Source organism: Hemitrygon akajei, chromosome 3 (assembly GCF_048418815.1).
Source record: "Hemitrygon akajei chromosome 3, sHemAka1.3, whole genome shotgun sequence".
NCBI lineage: Eukaryota > Metazoa > Chordata > Chondrichthyes > Myliobatiformes > Dasyatidae > Hemitrygon > Hemitrygon akajei.
The window spans coordinates 40,734,618-40,753,280 of NC_133126.1; the positions used below are offsets into that span (position 1 = coordinate 40,734,618).

The 18,663-nt window shown below is 41.8% G+C and overlaps 1 protein-coding gene across 3 annotated transcripts in view; it reads left to right on the forward strand.

The window, feature by feature from the left end:
• The first annotated feature begins 8,079 nt into the window (after positions 1–8,079).
• The window catches only part of lrr1 (leucine rich repeat protein 1), a 30,043-nt gene continuing 19,459 nt past the window's right edge, over positions 8,080–18,663 (forward strand). Inside the window, exons 1-3 of one of the 3 annotated variants that reach the window (XM_073039634.1) lie at positions 8,080–8,194; positions 15,906–16,099; positions 16,177–16,275. In XM_073039634.1, coding sequence (XP_072895735.1) covers positions 15,911–16,099; positions 16,177–16,275 — 288 coding nt within the window. In that variant the 5' untranslated portion in view covers positions 8,080–8,194; positions 15,906–15,910. Of the gene's footprint in view, positions 8,195–15,148; positions 15,429–15,762; positions 16,100–16,176; positions 16,276–18,663 lie in introns of those variants that run through there. The other 2 variants (XM_073039632.1, XM_073039631.1) reach the window with 2 other exon arrangements.

Genomic DNA, 18,663 nt, shown 5'->3' on the forward strand with positions numbered 1-18,663 from the left:
ACGTTAATTAGCATGCGCCGTGACGTAACGCAGAACTAATTCGCAAGTCTTCCACGCAACCCCGAAAAGTTGCTGTCTTCCTGCAAATTTCCCCTTGCTACTCCACCCCTGCTTTGTTGGTATTGGCATGGGTATCGACATACAGTAACAAAATAATTCCATACATCTATTGAAATCCTGAGATTCTGCAGATGCTGAAAACCTTCAGCAACACACAAAATGCTGGAGGAACTCAGCATCAATAAAGGGAAATGGCCTGCTGAGGGGCCTCAACTGGAAACATGGACTGTTCCCAGCTGCAGAGGGCCCCACCTTCTGTTCACCCCTTTCCTCCTTTGAGGAAACCCTTAAAAATGTCATATTGCCCACATATATAATCCTGATGTGAAATGTTATTTGATAATGTATATGAACTGCTCTGGAATGTTTCACTACATTAAAAGAACTAATTAAATGCAAAACTGGACGATGGAAAGCTGACATAAAAGCAGAAAATGCTGAAATAATGATCGGGTCGAGCAGCACGCAAGGAAAGGATTAGGTTTTCAAGTCAAAGATCTCATCTGGAAGTTACTTTGAAATTATAAATGTTCCTCTGAAAAGAAGACATTAGAAACAGAAAAACCGACAGCACAATACAGACCCTTCGGCCCACAAAGTTGTGCCGAACATGTCCCCCCATCTTAGAAATTACTAGGCTTACCCATAGCCCGCTATTTTACTAAGCTCCATGTACCTTTCCAAAAGCCTCTTAAAAGACCCTATCGTATCCTCCTCCACCACCGTTGCCGGCAGCCCGTTCCACACACTCACCACTCTCTGAGTAAAAAACTTACCCCTGACATCTCCCCTGTACCCGCTCCCCAGCACATTCATGCTTTAATTTTTCCTGACTAATTATATAATCATCCTTGTAAATGATTTAAAAGAGTATTGTATCTTGGGTGGCTGGAAAGTATCTCTTGCACAGGGGAATGTTGACCTAAGCATTCGACCAGTGAACTAGTATGTGGACAGGTTTATCGGGGTTGCTAGCCAAGGTTTCTGGTGGGTTGTAGTTGTATCATCATGATGTGCCAAGTTGTATGAGGTGGGTAATCAGGGCCTTGACCATGATTGTCCGTGGCAGCTGTACCAGGGGTTTTAATTGTGACCTGAGACCACTTCTTCCAACACTTCCTTTCATGGCATCTGAGTGACACTGCCCAGCATCCAAGTAATTGGACACTTCAGCTGACTGGGTGAACTGTCTTGGCCAGGACCATGTTATTCCTTACTGAGTCAGTTCGCATTAGTTGAAATTTAGTTGATGGTCTCGTTTAAGCCAAGGAGTTATACAAAACAGACACAAGCCTAAGGCATTGCTGCCAACCAAGGTGCCTTTGTGAGCTAGTTCCATTTGCCTACAATTGGCCCGTATCCATCGAAATCTGTCCTTGCCTTGAACCTGTCTCAACATCTTTCAATTGTTGTAATTATCCTCATGTCTACCACTTTCTCTGGCCGCCCGTTGCACTTACCCACTGCCATCTGTGTGAAACACCTGCCTCTCGGGTCCCTTTTGCCTCTTACTTTAATTCTATGCCCTCAAGTTTTAGACTCCCCTAATCTGTCAAAAAAAAAGATTCCTTGTGATTTTATAAACTTTTATTAAGTCACCCCTTGACTTCCTTCATTCCAGGGAATACAGTACCAACCTATCCAGTCTCTCCTCATCTCAAGCCTGCCAATCCCAGCAAAATCCTTATGAATCTATTGTGCACCCCCCTCACTGAAATACTTCCACCCGACATTATAGCAACTGGAGCTGTACACAATACTCCAGGTATGCCCCACCTCACCATCTACAGCTGTAATATGACGTCCCAAACCTGGTACTCAATATCCCCTCAGATAAAAGCAAGCATGCTCTGCGACCGCTTTGCCTACATGTGTCACCCCCTTTCAGGGGACTGGTATGTACGTGTACCCCCGACACCTTCAACAGTATTCCTCAGGGTCCTCATTATGTAAGCTCTGCCCTGGTTTATCTTCCCAAGATCCATAATTTCCCATTTGTCTAAGATAAACTTGATCTGCTTTTCCTTAGTTCACTTTCCCAGTTGATTGAGATCTTATTTATAAACTTTGACAGCCTTCATCACTGTCCATCGCACCATCAATCTTGGTATCATCCACAGATTTAGGAATCAATATTCAAAGTAAATTTATTATCCAAGTACATATGCGTCACCATATACTACCTTGAGATTGAATTTCTTGCAAGTGTTCACAGTGAACAGAAAGAAACACGATAGAATCAATAAAAAACCACACAATGCTGCGGGACCGGACGGCATCCCAGGGCGGGTGCTCAGGATGTGCGCGGCACAACTGGCAGGTGTGTTTACAGACAGTTTTAATCTATCCCTCTCCCAGTGTAGAGTGCCCTCCTTCTTCAAAACATCCACCATTGTCCCTTTACCTAAAACGACCAAGGTAACATGTCTGAACGAGTGGCATCCTGTCACACTCACCTCAATAATAAGCAAATGCTTTGAGAAGCTGGTCAAGACCTACATCTGCAGCATGCTACCCCCACACTAGACCCCTACAATTTGCCTACTGACAGAACCGATCAATAGATGATGCAATATCTATCGCTCTACACACCGTCCTTACACATCTGGAGAAGAAGGATGCTGTTCCTGGACTACAGTTCAGCATTCAACACCATTATTCCATCTAGGCTTGACAAGAAGCTCAGAGACCTCGGCCTTCACCCTGCCTTGTGCAACTGGACTTCCTGTCAGATCGCTGGCAGGTGGTAAGAGTTGGCTCCCTCACCTCTGCCCCTCTGACCCTCAATTCAGGTGCCCCTCAAGGCTGTGTCCTAAGCCCCCTCCTTTACTCTCTGTATACCCATGAGTGTATTGCCACCCACAGCTCCAATCAGCTAATTAAATTCATTGACAATACTACACTGATTGGCCTTATCTCAAATGATAATGAGGCGGCCTACAGAAAAGAAGTCATCACCCTGACACAGTGGTGTCAGGAAAACAACCTCTCCCTCAATGTCGCAAAAACAAAGGAGCTGGTTGTGGACTACAGGAGGAATGGAGATAGACTAACCCCTATTGACATCAATGGATCTGGGGTTGAGAGGGTGAACAGCTTTAAGTTCCTCGGCATAAACATCACCGAGGATCTCACGTGGTCTGTACATACCGGCTGTGCGGTGACAAAGGCACAACAGCACCTCTTTCACCTCAGATGGTCGAAGAAGTTTGGAATGGGCCCCCAAATCCTAAGAACTTTCTACAGGGGCACAACTGAGAGGCTGCATCACTGCCTGATATGGGAACTGTACTTTCCTCAATCGCAGGACCCTGCAGAGAGTGGTGCGGACAGCCTAGCGCATCTGTAGATGTGAACTTCCCACTATTCAGGACATTTACAAGGACAGGTGTGTAAAAGGGGACCAAAGGATCATTGGGGACCCGAGTCACCCCAACCACAAACTGTTCCAGCTGGTACCATTCGGGAAATGGTACCGCAGCATAAAAGCCAGGACCAACAGGCTCTGGGCAATTTCTTCCACCAGGCCATCAGACTGATTAATTCTTGCTGATACAATTATTAGACAATAGACAATAGGTGCAGGAGTAGGCCATTCGGCCCTTCAAGCCAGCGCCACCATTTAATGTGATCATGGTTGATCATCCACAATCAGTACCCCATTCCTGCCTTCTCCCCATATCCCTTGACTCCGCTATCTTTAAGAGCTCTATTTAACTCTTTCTTGAAAGCATCCAGAGAATTGACCTCCACTACCTTCTGAGGCAGAGCATTCCATAGATCCACAACTCTCTGGGTGAAAAAGTTTTTCCTCAACTCTGTTCTAAATGGCCTACCCCTTATTCTTAAACTGTGGCCTCTGGTTCTGGACTCCCCCAACATTGGGAACATGTTTCCTGCCTCTAGCGTGTCCAATCCCTTAATAATCTTACATGTTTCAATCAGATCCCCTCTCATCCTTCTAAATTCCAGTATATACAAGCCCAGTCACTCCAATCTTTCAACATATGACAGTCCCACCATCCTGGACATTAACCTCCTGAACTCCTTCAATAGCAAGAATGTCCTTCCTCAAATTTGGTGACCAAAATTGAACACAATACTCCAGGTGTGGTCTCACCAGGGCCCTGTACAACTGCAGAAGGACCTCTTTGCTCCTATACTCAACTCCCCTTGTTATGAAGGCCAACATGCCATTAACTTTCTTCACTGCCTGCTGTACCTGCATGCTTACTTTCAGTGACTGATGAACAAGGACACCTAGATCTCATTGTACTTCCCCTTTTCCTAACTTAACACCATTCAGATAGTAATCTGCCTTTCTGTTCTTGCCACCAAAGTGGATAGCCTCACATTTATCCACATTCAACTGCATCTGCCATGCATCTGCCCACTTACCCAACCTGTCCAAGTCACCCTGCATTCTCCTAACATCCTCCTCATATTTCACACTGCCACCCAGCTTCGTGTCATCTGCAAATTTGCTAATGTTACTTTTAATCCCTTCATCTAAATCATTAATGTATATTGTAAATAGCTGTGGTTCCAGCACCGAGCCTTGCAGTACCCCACTAGTCACTGCCTGCCATTCTGAAAAGGACCCATTAATCCCTAGTCTTTGTTTCCTGTCTGCCAACCAATTTTCTATCCATGTCAGTACCCTACCCCCAATACCATGTGCTCTAATTTTGCCCACTAATCTCCTATGTGGGACCTTATCAAAGGGTTTCTGAAAGTCCAGGTACACTACATCCACTGGCTCTCCCTTGTCCATTTCCTTAGTTACATCCTCAAAAAATTCCAGAAGATTAGTCAAGCACGATTTCCCCTTTGTAAATCCATGCTGACTCGGACCGATCCTGTTACTGCTATTCAAATGTGCCACTATTTCATCTTTTATAATTGACTCCAGCACCTTCCCCACCATTGATGTCAGGCTAACTGGTCTATAATTCCCTGTTTTCTCTCTCCCTCCTTTCTTTAAAAAGTAGGATAACATTAGCTACTCTCCATTCCTCAGGAACTGATCCTGAATCTATAGAACATTGGAAAATGATTACCAATGCACCCACGATTTCTAGAACCACCTCCTTAAGTACCCTTGGATGCAGACCGTATGGCCCTGGGGATTTATCAGCCTTCAGTCCCATCAGTCTACCCAACACCGTTTTTTGCCTAATGTGAATTTCCTCCAGTTCCTCCATTACCCTAGGTCCTCTGACCACTATTACATCTGAGAGATTGTCTGTGTCTTCGCCAGAGAAGACAGATCCAAAGTACCTGTTCAACTCATCTGCCATTTCCTTGTTCAGCATAATAAATTCACCTGTCTCTGCCTTCAAGGGCCCAACTTTGGTCTTAACTAATTTTTTCCTCTTCACGTACCTAAAGAAGCTTTTACTATCCTCCTTTATATTCTTGGCTAGCTTACCTTCATACCTCATCTTTTCTCCCCGTATTGCCTTTTTAGTTATCTTCTGTTGCTCTTTAAACATTTCCCAATCCTCTGGCTTCCTGCTCATCTTTTTCTATGTTATACTTCTTCTCTTTTATTTTTATACTGTCCTTGACTTCCCTTGTCAGCCAAGGTCACCCCCTACTCCCCCTAGGATCTTTCTTCCTCTTTGGAATGAACTGATCCTGCACCTTCTGTATTATTCCCAGAAGTACCTGCCATTGTTGTTCCACTGTCATCCCTGCTAGGGTGTCCTTCCAGTCAACTTTGGCTAGTTCCTCCCTCATAGCTCTATAGTCCCCTTTGTTCAACTGTAATACTGACACTTCCGATTTTCCATTCTCCCTCTCAAATTGTATTTCTATGTTATATTGACTGAACTGTTATACATACTATTTATTATAGATTACCATAAATTGCACTTTGTACATTTAGACAGAGACGTAACGAAAAGATTTTTACTACTCATGCATATGAAGGATGTAAGTAGTAAATTCAATTCAACAAGATTGACAAACAACCAATGTGCAAAAGACAAAAAGTGGTGAAAAGAAAAAAACAAAGAAAATAATAATAATAATAATAATAATAATAATATAAATAAGCAATAAACATCATGAACATGAGGTGAAGATTTTCATTAAAAGTGAGTCCATAAGTTGTAGGAATAGTTCAGTGATGGGGTGAATGAAGTTGAGTGGTTATCCCCCTGGTTCTAGAGACTGATGGCTGTTCCTAAACCAGGAGGTGTGGGTCTTGAGGCTCCTGTACCTGCTTCCTGATCGCAGCAGCGAGAAGCAAACATGACCAGGGTGGTGGGGGTCCTTGATGATGGATGCTGCTTTCCTGTAGATGTGCTCAATGGAATGGCGGGCTTTACCCATGATGGACTGGCCATATCCAGTACTTTTTTTATAGGCTTTTCCTTTCAAGGACATGTTTCCAGACCAGGCCATGATGAAACCAGTCAGTATACTCTCCAACATATATCTATGGAAGTTTGTTCAAGTTTTATATGACATGCTGAAACTTCGTAAACTTCTAAGAAAGCAACGCTACAGACTGTAACATCAAAACGGCGAGTTTGTCTCCCTCTTGGCTGTGGAAGGAGTAACATCTCTTTCTCCCTTCTCAGTGAGAGTGGCTGAAGGATGTTGAACTGTTGGGGTGAATAGCATTTGTTGATGGACTGTAGACCATGGTCTCCCTTTGGGGCCTTGCTGTTACTTGCATGGTGGGTGGGGGGCGGGGGCTTTGGGGTTCTTACTTTTTTTCATTCTTTGGGTTTTTTTGTCTGTTTCGAGGATGTCTGCAGCAGGTAAGGATTTCAGGTTGTGTACTGTATACATTTGAAAGTCGAGGCGATGCCAGACATCCCACCTCTCCCGGAAGTTCCAGGACTCTCCCGCATATTGATAGCGGCTCCCTGACGCCTACAGATTATATACAATATCCCAGAAATTGATTTTTTTGAGAGGGAGAGGAAAAGGAAGAGCGAGAGCGAGAGTGAACATCCTGATTGGTCTCTCTTCGTGCTAAGTAGACCTATCCGTTTTCTCTGTGGGCAGGCTTTACAGTCGACCTCAAAAATAATGACAGTGTTGCTCGCTGCACTGTTTGCAACAGTGACTTTTCTATTGCCCATGGGTTAAAATGTAAAAGACATGTTGAGGTGAGTTTGACAGGTGTCATTTGTTCATTATTTGAACTAGCTGGCTAGCTGCTAAGGAGCTACTCTATTGACATCCTATGTGATGAGGCCAAACTCCCTATAGACTTGCTTAAATTTGTAATAGAATTTTAAAAAACTCCATGATAATATAAGTACATATTTTAATGTCACATTTTCTGCATATACCCAAATTGGTTTACAGATTGGACAAAATCACTAAACAAAGTATTACATACACCCTTGGAGGGGTTGACCGGGGGGCGGGGGTGCTACCTCTCAAATGAGTTTTTGCAGGGTGGGATGTCTGTGATGCCACGTTTTCTTTGCAAACACATTATAACATTATATATATTCTCATACAAATTGTTAATATATTTTACAAGTAGCAGAGGAACTAGCACCAGTCCCTGCAGAATACCACTGGTCCTCCACTACCACTTTCCACCAGTCCAATTTTGTATCCAACTGGCCAGCTCACCCTAGATTACATGTGATCTCAATTTCCAGATCAATCTACCATTGGTAAATATAACGAATTAATGGTAGCAGAAAGGCTTAAGTTTAACTTGCAGATTTTCTATGCCTAAAAAAAGTCAACCACCATATGCCAGAGACAGCTGAAACTTTTGGAACTGAAATATCTACATAAAATAATCTTTGACCGATCTGGAAAATTATGCTCTGTTTTCCTTTCCACGGATGCGGCCTGACCTGTTGAGCTGCTTTAATGTTATATTTCTAAGAGCCTTTCGTTTCCTTTGGTTTCCAGCTCCAGTTCCATGGCACATTGTGACTCCACAGCGCCGCCTCTGGCTCCAGCGAGATCACACCCCGTGTGAGCAGTGCGGGGTCGCCGCCGCCGCTCTCGGTTGCTATTGGTGGGGATTTGCACCAATCGGCTGCCGGGGTGGGAGGGGAGCCAGACGCGGGCAACCTGAAACCTCCGGTGGCTGGTGCACGGCGGCCCGGCTCGGTCCGGGTTGTTATTGCTCGGGCTGTGTAAAACGGTAAGTACACCTCAGTTGTAGACACTCGGGGCGAAAGGGTCGTGAGCTCGGCCCCTGGGGGATTAAATTCAGTGGGGCCGGAGGGTGTGTGTCACCGCTCTCCCTTACGTGTTGGGTCCGTTCGAGGCCTGCTGGTCTCCGTGACGGGCCACAGGTTTTGTTTGAAAACTTCGTGTACTTTCACTACCCCACCGGTTTTCTTCCCGCGTCTTGGAGATGGTCCTCCCCCCGTCTGACAAAATAACAATAAAAACAAGATTAGCTACTCAGGAAGTCAGATAACATCTGACGGGAAAGAAACAGTTGAATTTTGGAGTCATTGACTGTAGTAAAATATTGCAAAAGTGAGAAAGCTTGCAGTTTATTCCCTGACCTACTGAGTATATTCAATACTGTCTTTACTTCAGATTTCCTGTTTCTGGAGTTATGAAATTATTGTCTCAGGTATGTTTCTTCATTGTTTTTGGCAATTGGACATTTGCTGACTCAAGCATTTATTATGCACTCTTAAAAGTGTCTTCAAAGATGGCAGTAAACCTTGAACTGCTGAAGCCTTTTGGGTGAAAGTATTACCACAATGTTGTTTGAGAGGGAGTTGAGTTCGACTGTAATAGTAAACAAATAGTATATTTTCAAGTCAGGATGATATGTGGCTTGGAGAAGAAAATAAAGATATTGTCAAGTACTTGTTTTCCTTGTCCTTCATGATGGTAGACTTTGTGAGCTTGGGAAGTGTTGTATACACTTAGATACAGGAGCGGAATTAGGTCAGTTGGCTGAAATAAGCCTTCCATCCACCATCAAACTATGCTATCAAATACCTTGCTATGCTATCACTTACCTGAATTTAATCAGCAGCCTTTGGTAATAAGATAGCTTGGTGATAGAAATACTTGCATGGATAGTAGTTAAATGTCATAGTACCGACTTCAATTGGACAGTTTACCACATTCCAACCACACTCAGGGTTTCTACTGAGAAGAGTTTCCCAATCAGTCCAATCTCTCCTCGTAACTGATATGTGTGATTCCAGGCAACATCCTGGCGAATCTCTAATGCAATCGCATTCTTCCCTAATTGTGATGACCAGAACTGTACACAGTTCTCCAGCTATGACCTAACCAAAGTTTTGAAAAATTGTGCCATTACCTCCCTTCACTGGTACTCGGTGTTGTGGCTAACACTGTCCACTTCGTGGGTTCTTGAACTTCTCAAGCGAGGTCTCACTTCTTCAGTATTCTTGAGGACTTTGCTATTTATTGCATATGTCCTGCCCTGATCAGTCAGATGATCCTCTGACAACATTTAAATACTATTTATTACAAGTACTTCATTCCTTTCAATAATTAGCAAGTAATTCTTTGGTTATGAGCTAGCTGATGGGAACAGGGCAGCAGTAATGAGCATCGCAGTGCGAAGGGACAAGCCAGATTGCTGTCCTGTAGCTTGAATAACAAGATGTTTATGTGACCATTGAAGGTGAACATTTTTACCTTGACAAAAAGATGCCCCATCGGTGATAGGAACTGAAAAATGCTGGTCAGACACCATTTGTGGAAAAGCAAAACAACAGCTACTCATCACGGCCTGGATGGTGAGGCTCCTTGATAATGGATGCTACTTTCCTATGTAAATGTGTTCAGTGCTGGGGAGGGCTTTACCTGTGATGGACTGGACTGTATCCACTACTTTTTGTAGGCTCTTCTGTTTGTGGGCACTGGTGTTTCCGTAGCAGGCAGTGATGCAGCCAGTCAATATACTCTCCACCACACATCTGTAAAAGGTTGTCAAAGTTTTCGATGGCATGCTGAATCTTCATAAACTTGTAAGAAAGTAGAGGCACTGCCATGCTTTCTTTGCAATTGCACGCATGCTGGGCACAGGACAGTTCCTCTGAAGTGCTAACACCAAGGAATTTAAAGTTGCTAACCCTCTCCAGCTCTGATTCCCCTGATGAGGTCTGGCTCATGGAGCTCCAGTCTTCTTCTCCTGAAGTCAATAATCAGCTCCTTGGTCTGCTGACATTGAGAGAGACGCTGTTGTTCTGGCACCATTCAGCCAGATTTTCAAGCTTTCTCCTAATTGCTGATTTGGCCAATCCCAGTGTGTTGTCATAGGAAGTCATTCCTGCCTGTGGCCATCAAACTTTACAACTCCTCCCTCGATGTGTCAGATACCCTGAGCCAATAGGCTGGTCCTGGACTTACTTCCACTTGGAAAAATTAATTTATTATTTAATTATTTATGGTTTTATATTGCTATATTTCTACACTATTCTTGGTTGGTGTGACTGTAACGAAACCCAATTTCCCTCGGGATCAATAAAGTATGTCTTGTCAGCAAATTTAAACATGGCATTGGAGCTTTCATCATCTTCACCTTGTCCTTGTACTGTCAAGGATGAATTGACATGCACTGCATATCCCTGTGTTCCTCTAGACTTGAATATTCTACCAGTTGTTGACCTGATGAAAGTCATAAGTTATTGAAACCAAATTTGTTAATACCAAACATTTCCCGTAGCTCTTGATCAGACTTGCACAATGGTGAGGAGGAATTTTAGACCATTCCTCCATACAAAACTCTTACAGTTCAATGATATTTCTTGGATAACTTGCATGAACAGCCCTCTTTAGATTATGCCACAGCATCTCAATTGCGACAAAGGTCTGGACTCTGACTTGGCCATTCCAAAACACGAATCTTCTTTTTAAACCATTCTGTTGTTGATTTTCGCTTGTGTTTCAGATCATTGTCTTGTTGCATCAACCACCTTCTATAAAGTTTCAGGTGATGGACTGCTACCCTGGTGTTCTCCTGTAAAATATCTTGATACAATTTTGAATTCATTGTTCCCTCAATGATTGCAAGTTGTCCAGGCCCCAAACCACGATGCTCCTTCCACCATACTTAACAGTTGGGACGAGATTTTGGTGTTGATGTGCAGTGCCCTTTTTTCTCCAAACATATCAGTGTGCATTCCTGCCAAAAAGATAAACTTTTGCTTCATCTGACGACAGAACATTGTACCAGAAGTGTTGTGGAACATCCAGGTGGTCTATTGGAAACTTGAGACATGCAGCAATGGTTTTTTTTAAGAGAGCAGTGACTTCCTCCGTGGTGTCTTTCCATGAACACCATTCTTGTTCGGGTTTTTTTCTTATAGTGGACACATGCACAAAGACTTTAGTGAGTACTAGAGACTTCTGCAGATCTTTTGCTGTTAACCCTTGGGTTCTTTTTCATGTCCTTCAGCATTGCACGTTGTGCTCTTGGTGTGAACTTTGCAGGATGCTGACTCCCAGTGAGAATAGCAACAGTACTGAGTTTCATCCATTTGTAGACAATTTCTCACACTGATGAGTGATGAACACTCAGGTCTTTAAAAATGCTTTGTAGCCTTTTCCAGCTTCCTGCATCTCTATAATTCTTCTTGTAAGGTCCTCTGAGAGTTGTTTTGATTGAAGCATGGTGCACATAAACAGATCTCCCTTAAGAAGCACAGGCTCTGTCAGTAACCTGAATTTGTGTCCTTTTTTTTAATATAGAGCATGGCACCTCTACAACCCTTGCTTCCAATCTCATCTCATTGATTGGAACACCTGATTCCAAATAGAAGGCATTAGCCCAGAGGTTCACATTTTTCTTTGAAAGTAGACTGTGATTGTTTAAATGGTGTACTCAGTATTGACAAGAAGTACAATTGTTGGTGTGTCATTAGTTTAGGCAGATTGTGTTTGTCTGATATTGTGACTTAGATGAAGATCAGACCACATATTATGAGTGATTAATGGGGAAAGCCAGGTAATTGCAAAGGGTTCACAAACCTTCTCTTGCAACTGTATATAGACCACGCTTCTTACGTACTTGTATTTCCCCCTTTTGTTATTAAAGGTATTGCTATCTTGTCAATCCAATATTCTACTCTCCTCCTCCGAAAAGCAGCACCTGTGTCAACTATTAGAACCAGACTTGCATCACCACATTTATTGTCATTTATCAATCTCTTAATACATTATTATCTTCATTTTGTAATCCTCATTTCCTCTATATAATTTGATTTAAAAAAAATTTACCTGTTAACATTTCCATGTACTCTGTGCATTCCTAATCCACCACTTTGTTTCTTTCACTCTTGTAGCTTTAGCAATAAGCTCTGACTAACTGTCACAAGCCTTCCTGTCACAAGTCTTCGTCAGTCTTCCTAGTGCTTGTATGTCCTTGATTCTAATCCCTGTCATTGATTGTTCTGCCATTGGATGCTGGACCCCAAGCAGCTGGAGTTATCACTCTAACCTTTTTTAACTTTTTAAGTCTTCAAACTCCATAATCAACTTATTGAAACATTACACAAGCAGTTCTTCCCTTGTTCTGGGGGTGGGGAGAGTCTGAGAATACCTTATTTAATTTTGCCAAAGGTGCTGTACAAATGCATGTCCCAAGTGATAAGAATTTATCTCATAGAAAAAATTGTCCTGGCATTTCTGATCATCTTATGGAATTAGCAAAGGACTAGGAAATGATGACTTTCTGTAGATTATGTCAAAAGAAACAAATGGTTTATGAAGAAGAAAATGTTTTTTAATTGTTAAGAGCATTTCATGGATTCTGGAAGGGTTTTTTTTCTCTATATAGGTTCCGGAGACTAATAAATGTTTCTTGTGAATCTTATATATATGAGGCTGCACTGTAGAGTCTTCATAGAGGCAAGATGTTTCATTTTGTAAGAAAAATGTATTGAAATCAGCAGCTCAGAATCTTCTGAGTGGACTGACAGGATAGTGGGTTACTGACTCAGCATCCTGCATTCTAGAATCCTGAATCACACTGAAGTCAGCATATAGTTTTAACTTAAAACATTCAGATGATGATGAAAGACAGGAAAAAACAGGAAATGTGGAAAAACTCAGATCAGCTGGTATCCAAGAAAAGATCTAAACAGTCTGTATTTTAAGTCAAAGACCTTTCTCTTCAGAACTAGTTTTAAAAAATCAAACATGTTTTAAGTTGCAGAGAAGAGGAAAAGGCAAAAGAAATTGATACACTTGAGGCCAAGAAGTGGCGTGTCTCAACAAATATTGACAGACATGAGCAGTAGTGAAGTTGGCTGATGGAGGTAATTAATTTATCTATAGCAGATGTTAATAGAAGAACAATGAGAATAGGGGAGAATTTTTGAAAAATGCTGAAACCAAGATATCGCAGATGATGGAAATCTGAAACAAATCAGAGAATGATGAAAATATTCAGCCTGTCAAGCATGAACAATGAAGAAAGGGAAACCCTGAATTAATGTTACAGATCAATTGCTTTTCATCAGAACTTGCCAGTTCTAGAACAAGCTAGAAAGACAGTTATCTTAAATAATTGAATTTGTTGCCATGTCTGGGAGCTGTAAGGTGCATCATCAAAAGGTGAGATGTTGTATGTAGGATCATTGCCCTGCCAGGCACATTCCAACACTCAAAACTCAATATTGAATTCGATGATTCTAAATAACAGACCTTTTCATTTTGTTCAGATCTGGTCAGTAATCTGTAATGCTGTCTTTTTTTTTCTGCATGTTACCTGATTTGTTTCCAGTATTTTACAATTTTATTTTAGATTTCCAGCATCAGTTTCAGATTTGCCCATCAATAATGGAATTAGGAGGTGTGTTTTGGCATCCCCTGAAATGGACTTTATCACAGGCTGGGTGATAAGCAGCCCTATTTAGTGAATGTATTGGTGGTTCACTCTTCCAAATCCCTCAATAAAATCCCTTTAGTTAAGTTGCAACTAAAGATGCTTAACTATACAAGTTTATTGCAAGGCACTTTGAAGCTTTACTGAGGTGTTGCTTGTTATTGGCAACATAGCTCCTGCAAGCTACATGTGTTAACTTCCTAATGGTGATGGTGGTAACTTCCTAATGGCATTGTCCCTGTGGGTTTTCCCCTGATTCTCTGGTTTCCTCCCAGTCCAAAGACAGTACCAGGTATGTTAATTGGTCCTTGTAAAATTGTCACATGATTAGGTTAGGGTTAATTGGGGTTTCCGGGTTGCTGGGACAGCTTTGCTCGGTGACGGAAAGGTCTACTCTGTGCTGTATCGCTAAATAAACAAAATCATAATTTTGAATGAACTCATTTAGTTAATGGTAAAGTTCCTGAGACATGTATAAAGTCTGGTGTGAAATATTTCCATGTTTGTAACAGATTTTTTTCAAACAGTGGATCTTGTTAAAAGTTTTGAGCTACAGAGGAGATTCGGATGGTGTCTACGCTATTTTGTATAAATCAGTGAAGAAATGCACTGAAACTGGTGCAATAAGAACTTGCATTTGTATGACTTCAGTCTTTTAGCTGACAGTCTTTGCACCACACCGGAAGTTTTGCGTTTGTGTTCGTTGGCTAGTGTGTACCACAAGGATAAATTTTATTTTGGAGATTCATATAAAAATTATATAAAAAATTCTATTAACACTACTTGTCGTTTTTATTTATTAATGTTGGGTTCTTCAGAACCTCAGCTGAGGTAAATCTTTACTATTAAAGGTATTGAACACTATAAATTATTAAACCGTTGCAAAAATTGTTAGCGTTTGCATTGTATCGTCCTCAAAACTTAGCAGAATTATTTTGAGAATACTTGGGCGTTTTTCTATCAAATAATAACTAGAAAAAGCGCTTTCATATGGTAGTAATAAACGAGGGGATTGACGCGGGCTACAGGAGTAACGGGTGAATTCCACGAAAGTATCCTTTCCACCCTGAAATATGCTTATTAGTTACAAGCATCTCGCTGCGATTTGTTTTCGGCTTATGACGACTACTGATTTGCATAATGATGTGGCGAACGTGACGGGCTCTCGTTCACAATGTTCTCTGGTACAAAACTGGCCTCTTCGGTTTGATCTTTTATTGTACCCTCGTGGTTGTATTCTACGTGCCACGGCGGCGTTTCCTCATGGCGGTTCCAGCATGTAAATAGTATCTGAAAGATATTACATTGGATGTGGACAGTCATATGTTTTGCAAACAAAATTGAAGTCTTGTTTAACCATTCTCTGCGAACTATTGTGAACTTTCGTAATCATTAACTCAATAAGGGACATATGAAAAAACTCGTTTGCGAGGATATGTTATAGGTTTAAATCCTGTTTGTAGTGCTGACAAAACTAAAGCAACATCGAAATACAATAGAAAGTGTGTATATTTATTGGAGATTGGGAATGGCACTTCCCGGAATATGGGTACGTTTGGCAGAATGAAGCAAGTGACCTTTCTCCCAGTTGGCGTTTTTTACAAACCTTTACAGAGCTTTGGTCCCTTTACAAGATTATTTTAAAAAAACAATTTTCATAGTTTATTGAAATGATCTAGTTTCCCTCTTCTCTAAATATTCTCCCTCCCCACTGTAGATTTGATCCCCGAATCTCCCGTGTCCGCCTGTGTTATTCAGTTCTCCCTCTTCACCGCTGTAATTCTCAATGACCCACAGCTGTATTCGGTTGATTGCCGCGGAGGGGAGGGAAGGGGGCGTTCTCTCCATTGTGTGACGCGATCTGAGCTGCCTTCAGAGTCGGCTTTAACCGCAGAATCAGCCAATCGGGAATGAAAATACACTGCATTCATGCTAGCAACTTGTTTATGTGCTAGGCGTCCAAGGGAATGCTGTATTCGCCAGTAGTCCAGAATTATGTCTACAGTGAGCGATCATTTTATTACAGATACTATGAAGCTCCAGTGTGAAGTGGAAGTCATCAATCGGATGCTCCCAACCTTCGGTATGAGGAACAGAGGGAAGGGCAACCGAGCAGTTCTGTCAATAGGAAAACACCATGATCGAGGCATCAAAAACAACTCGGCAACCATTCATCTCTTGATTTGTACAATAAAAGACAAATCGGGCTGTAAATATAAGGTGAGTGTATTCTTACATAACTTAACATGTGAACTTTATAAAGCCTAGAATATATTTTAATGAATATCTCCTTGCAGCTGAAAGAAAATATAGAGCAGTTTTTCACTAAATTCGTGGAGGAAGGAAAAGCTACCATCAGACTCAAGGAGCCAGCAGTGGATGTCTGTCTAAATAAGGTACAAAGTGGCATTTTCTCATATCTCAGATTTAAAAGTTAAACCTGTATGTGTTAAAATTGAAATGATTAATTATTACTTAATTAGGTTCAAGAAGCAAGTGTACACACACTCAGGTTTTGCTGTGATTAATGTAGTAACTATGATAACAGCCTTTTTTCTGCTCAGATCAGCAAGATGGAAGTTAGGGCACAACTTCAATGAAACTTGTGTGTGGCTCATAATGGTCCTATGCTACTTTGGACAAACCAAGCACAAATTGTATCACCATTTTGCAAAACGCCCCTGTTCAGTCTGCAAGGATGACTGAGCTTCCAATTGTCTAACACTTTTTATTTTCTATTCCATTCCCATTCTGGTCTGTCTTACAGTGTCCCAGTAAAGCCCATAATGAGCTTGAGAAAAAGTACTGATTCTTTGACTTGGCACATTACAACCCTTATAATTATATTCAATGATTTCAGATAGCCAGCCTTTTGCAGTTAGTGTTCAATCAGGTCATTTAACTCTTTATTGATTCTGTCTGACCTGTTGAATATTTCCAACATTCTTTCTAATTAGTTTTGCAGCAACTGCAGAGTTTCTCTCACTACAGTATTTTTTGTTCTTTCCTCTGATCATTTTAATTTCCTTCTATTTGTATCTCTTCCAGACAAATCAGCAGTACTTAAAAAGCCTTTGTCAGCCTTTCTCAGCTAACACCACCATCACATGTTGGTCATCCCCTCTTGGTCTCCGTCCTCTTAGAGACATTCCCTTTGTTCTCTCCATTGCCGTGACCCCCACCCCAACCACCCACCCACCACCACCACTTCTCTATAACTTAAAACATACTTGAATTCAACTATTGCTAACTACAATGCAGGTTATCAGCTGTTTTTTCAGTCCCAACAGAGAAATTGCTGTATATCCAGCATTTTTTTACCTTTATTTCAGAAACTTGGCAAGTTTATCCGGTTCAGAGAACTATCAATATGCATATTTGTCTTGAACAGTCAAGGATCGATGTTCATATCACATGTATAGAACCAGAGAACATTACAGCACAGAAACAGGCCTTTTGGCCCTTCTTGGCTGTGCCGAACCATTTTTCTGCCTAGTCCCACTGACCTGCACCTAGACCATATCCCTCCATACCCCTCTCATCCATGTACCTGTCCAAGTTTTTCTTTAATGTTACAAGTGAGCCTGCATTCACCACTTCAACTGGCAGCTCATTCCACACTCCCACCATTCTCTGTGTGAAGAAGCTCCCCCTAATGTTCCCTTTAAACTTTTCCCTTTTTACCCTTAACTCATGTCCTCTGGTTTTTTTCTCCCCTAGCCTCAGTGGAAAAAGCCTGCTTGCATTCTCTCTATCTGTACCCATCATAATTTTATACACCTCTATCAAATCTCCCCTCATTCTTCTATGCTCCAGGGAATGAAGTCCTAACCTATTCAACCTTTCTCTGTAACTCAGTTTCTCAAGTCCCGGCAACATCCTTGTAAACCTCTGTACTCTTTCAACCTTATTAATATCCTTCCTGTAATTAGGTGACCAAAACTGCACACAATACTCCAAATTGGGCCTCACCACTGTCTTGTACAACCTCACCATAACATTACAACTCTTATACTCAATACTTTGATTTATAAAGGCCAATGTGCCAAAAGCTCTCTTTACTACCCTATCTACCTGTGATGCCACTTTTAGGGAATTGTGTATCTGTATTCCCAAATTCCTCTGTTCTACTGCACTCCTCAGAGTGTCCTACTATTTACCTTGTATGTTCTACCTTGGTTTGTCCTTCCAAAGTGCAATACCTCACACTTGTCTGCATTAAACTCCATCTGCCATTTTTCGGCCCATTTTTCCAGCTGGTCCAGATCCCTCTGCAAGCTTTGAAATTCTTCCTCGCTGTCCATTACACCTCCAAACTTTGTATCATCAGCAAATTTGCTTATCCAGTTTACCACATTATCATCCAGATAATTGTCATTGATATAGATGACAAATAACAATGGACCCAGCACTGATTCCTGTGGCACACCACTAGTCACAGGCCTCCACTCAGAGAAGCAATCCTCCACCACCGCTCTCTGGCTTCTCCCATTGAGCCAATGTCTAATCCAATTTACTACTTCACCATGTATACCTAGCGACTGAATCTTCCTAACTAACCTCTCATGCGGGACCTTGTCAAAGGCCCTACTGAAGTCCATGTAGACAACATCAGCTACCTTCCCTTCATCCACTTTCCTGGTAACCTCCTTGAAAAACTCTTAATAGATTGGTTAAACATGACCTACCACTCACAAAGCCATGTTGACTCTCCCTAATAAGTCCCTGTAGATTGTAGATCCTATCTCTTAGTACTCCTTCCAATAATTTACCTACTACTGACG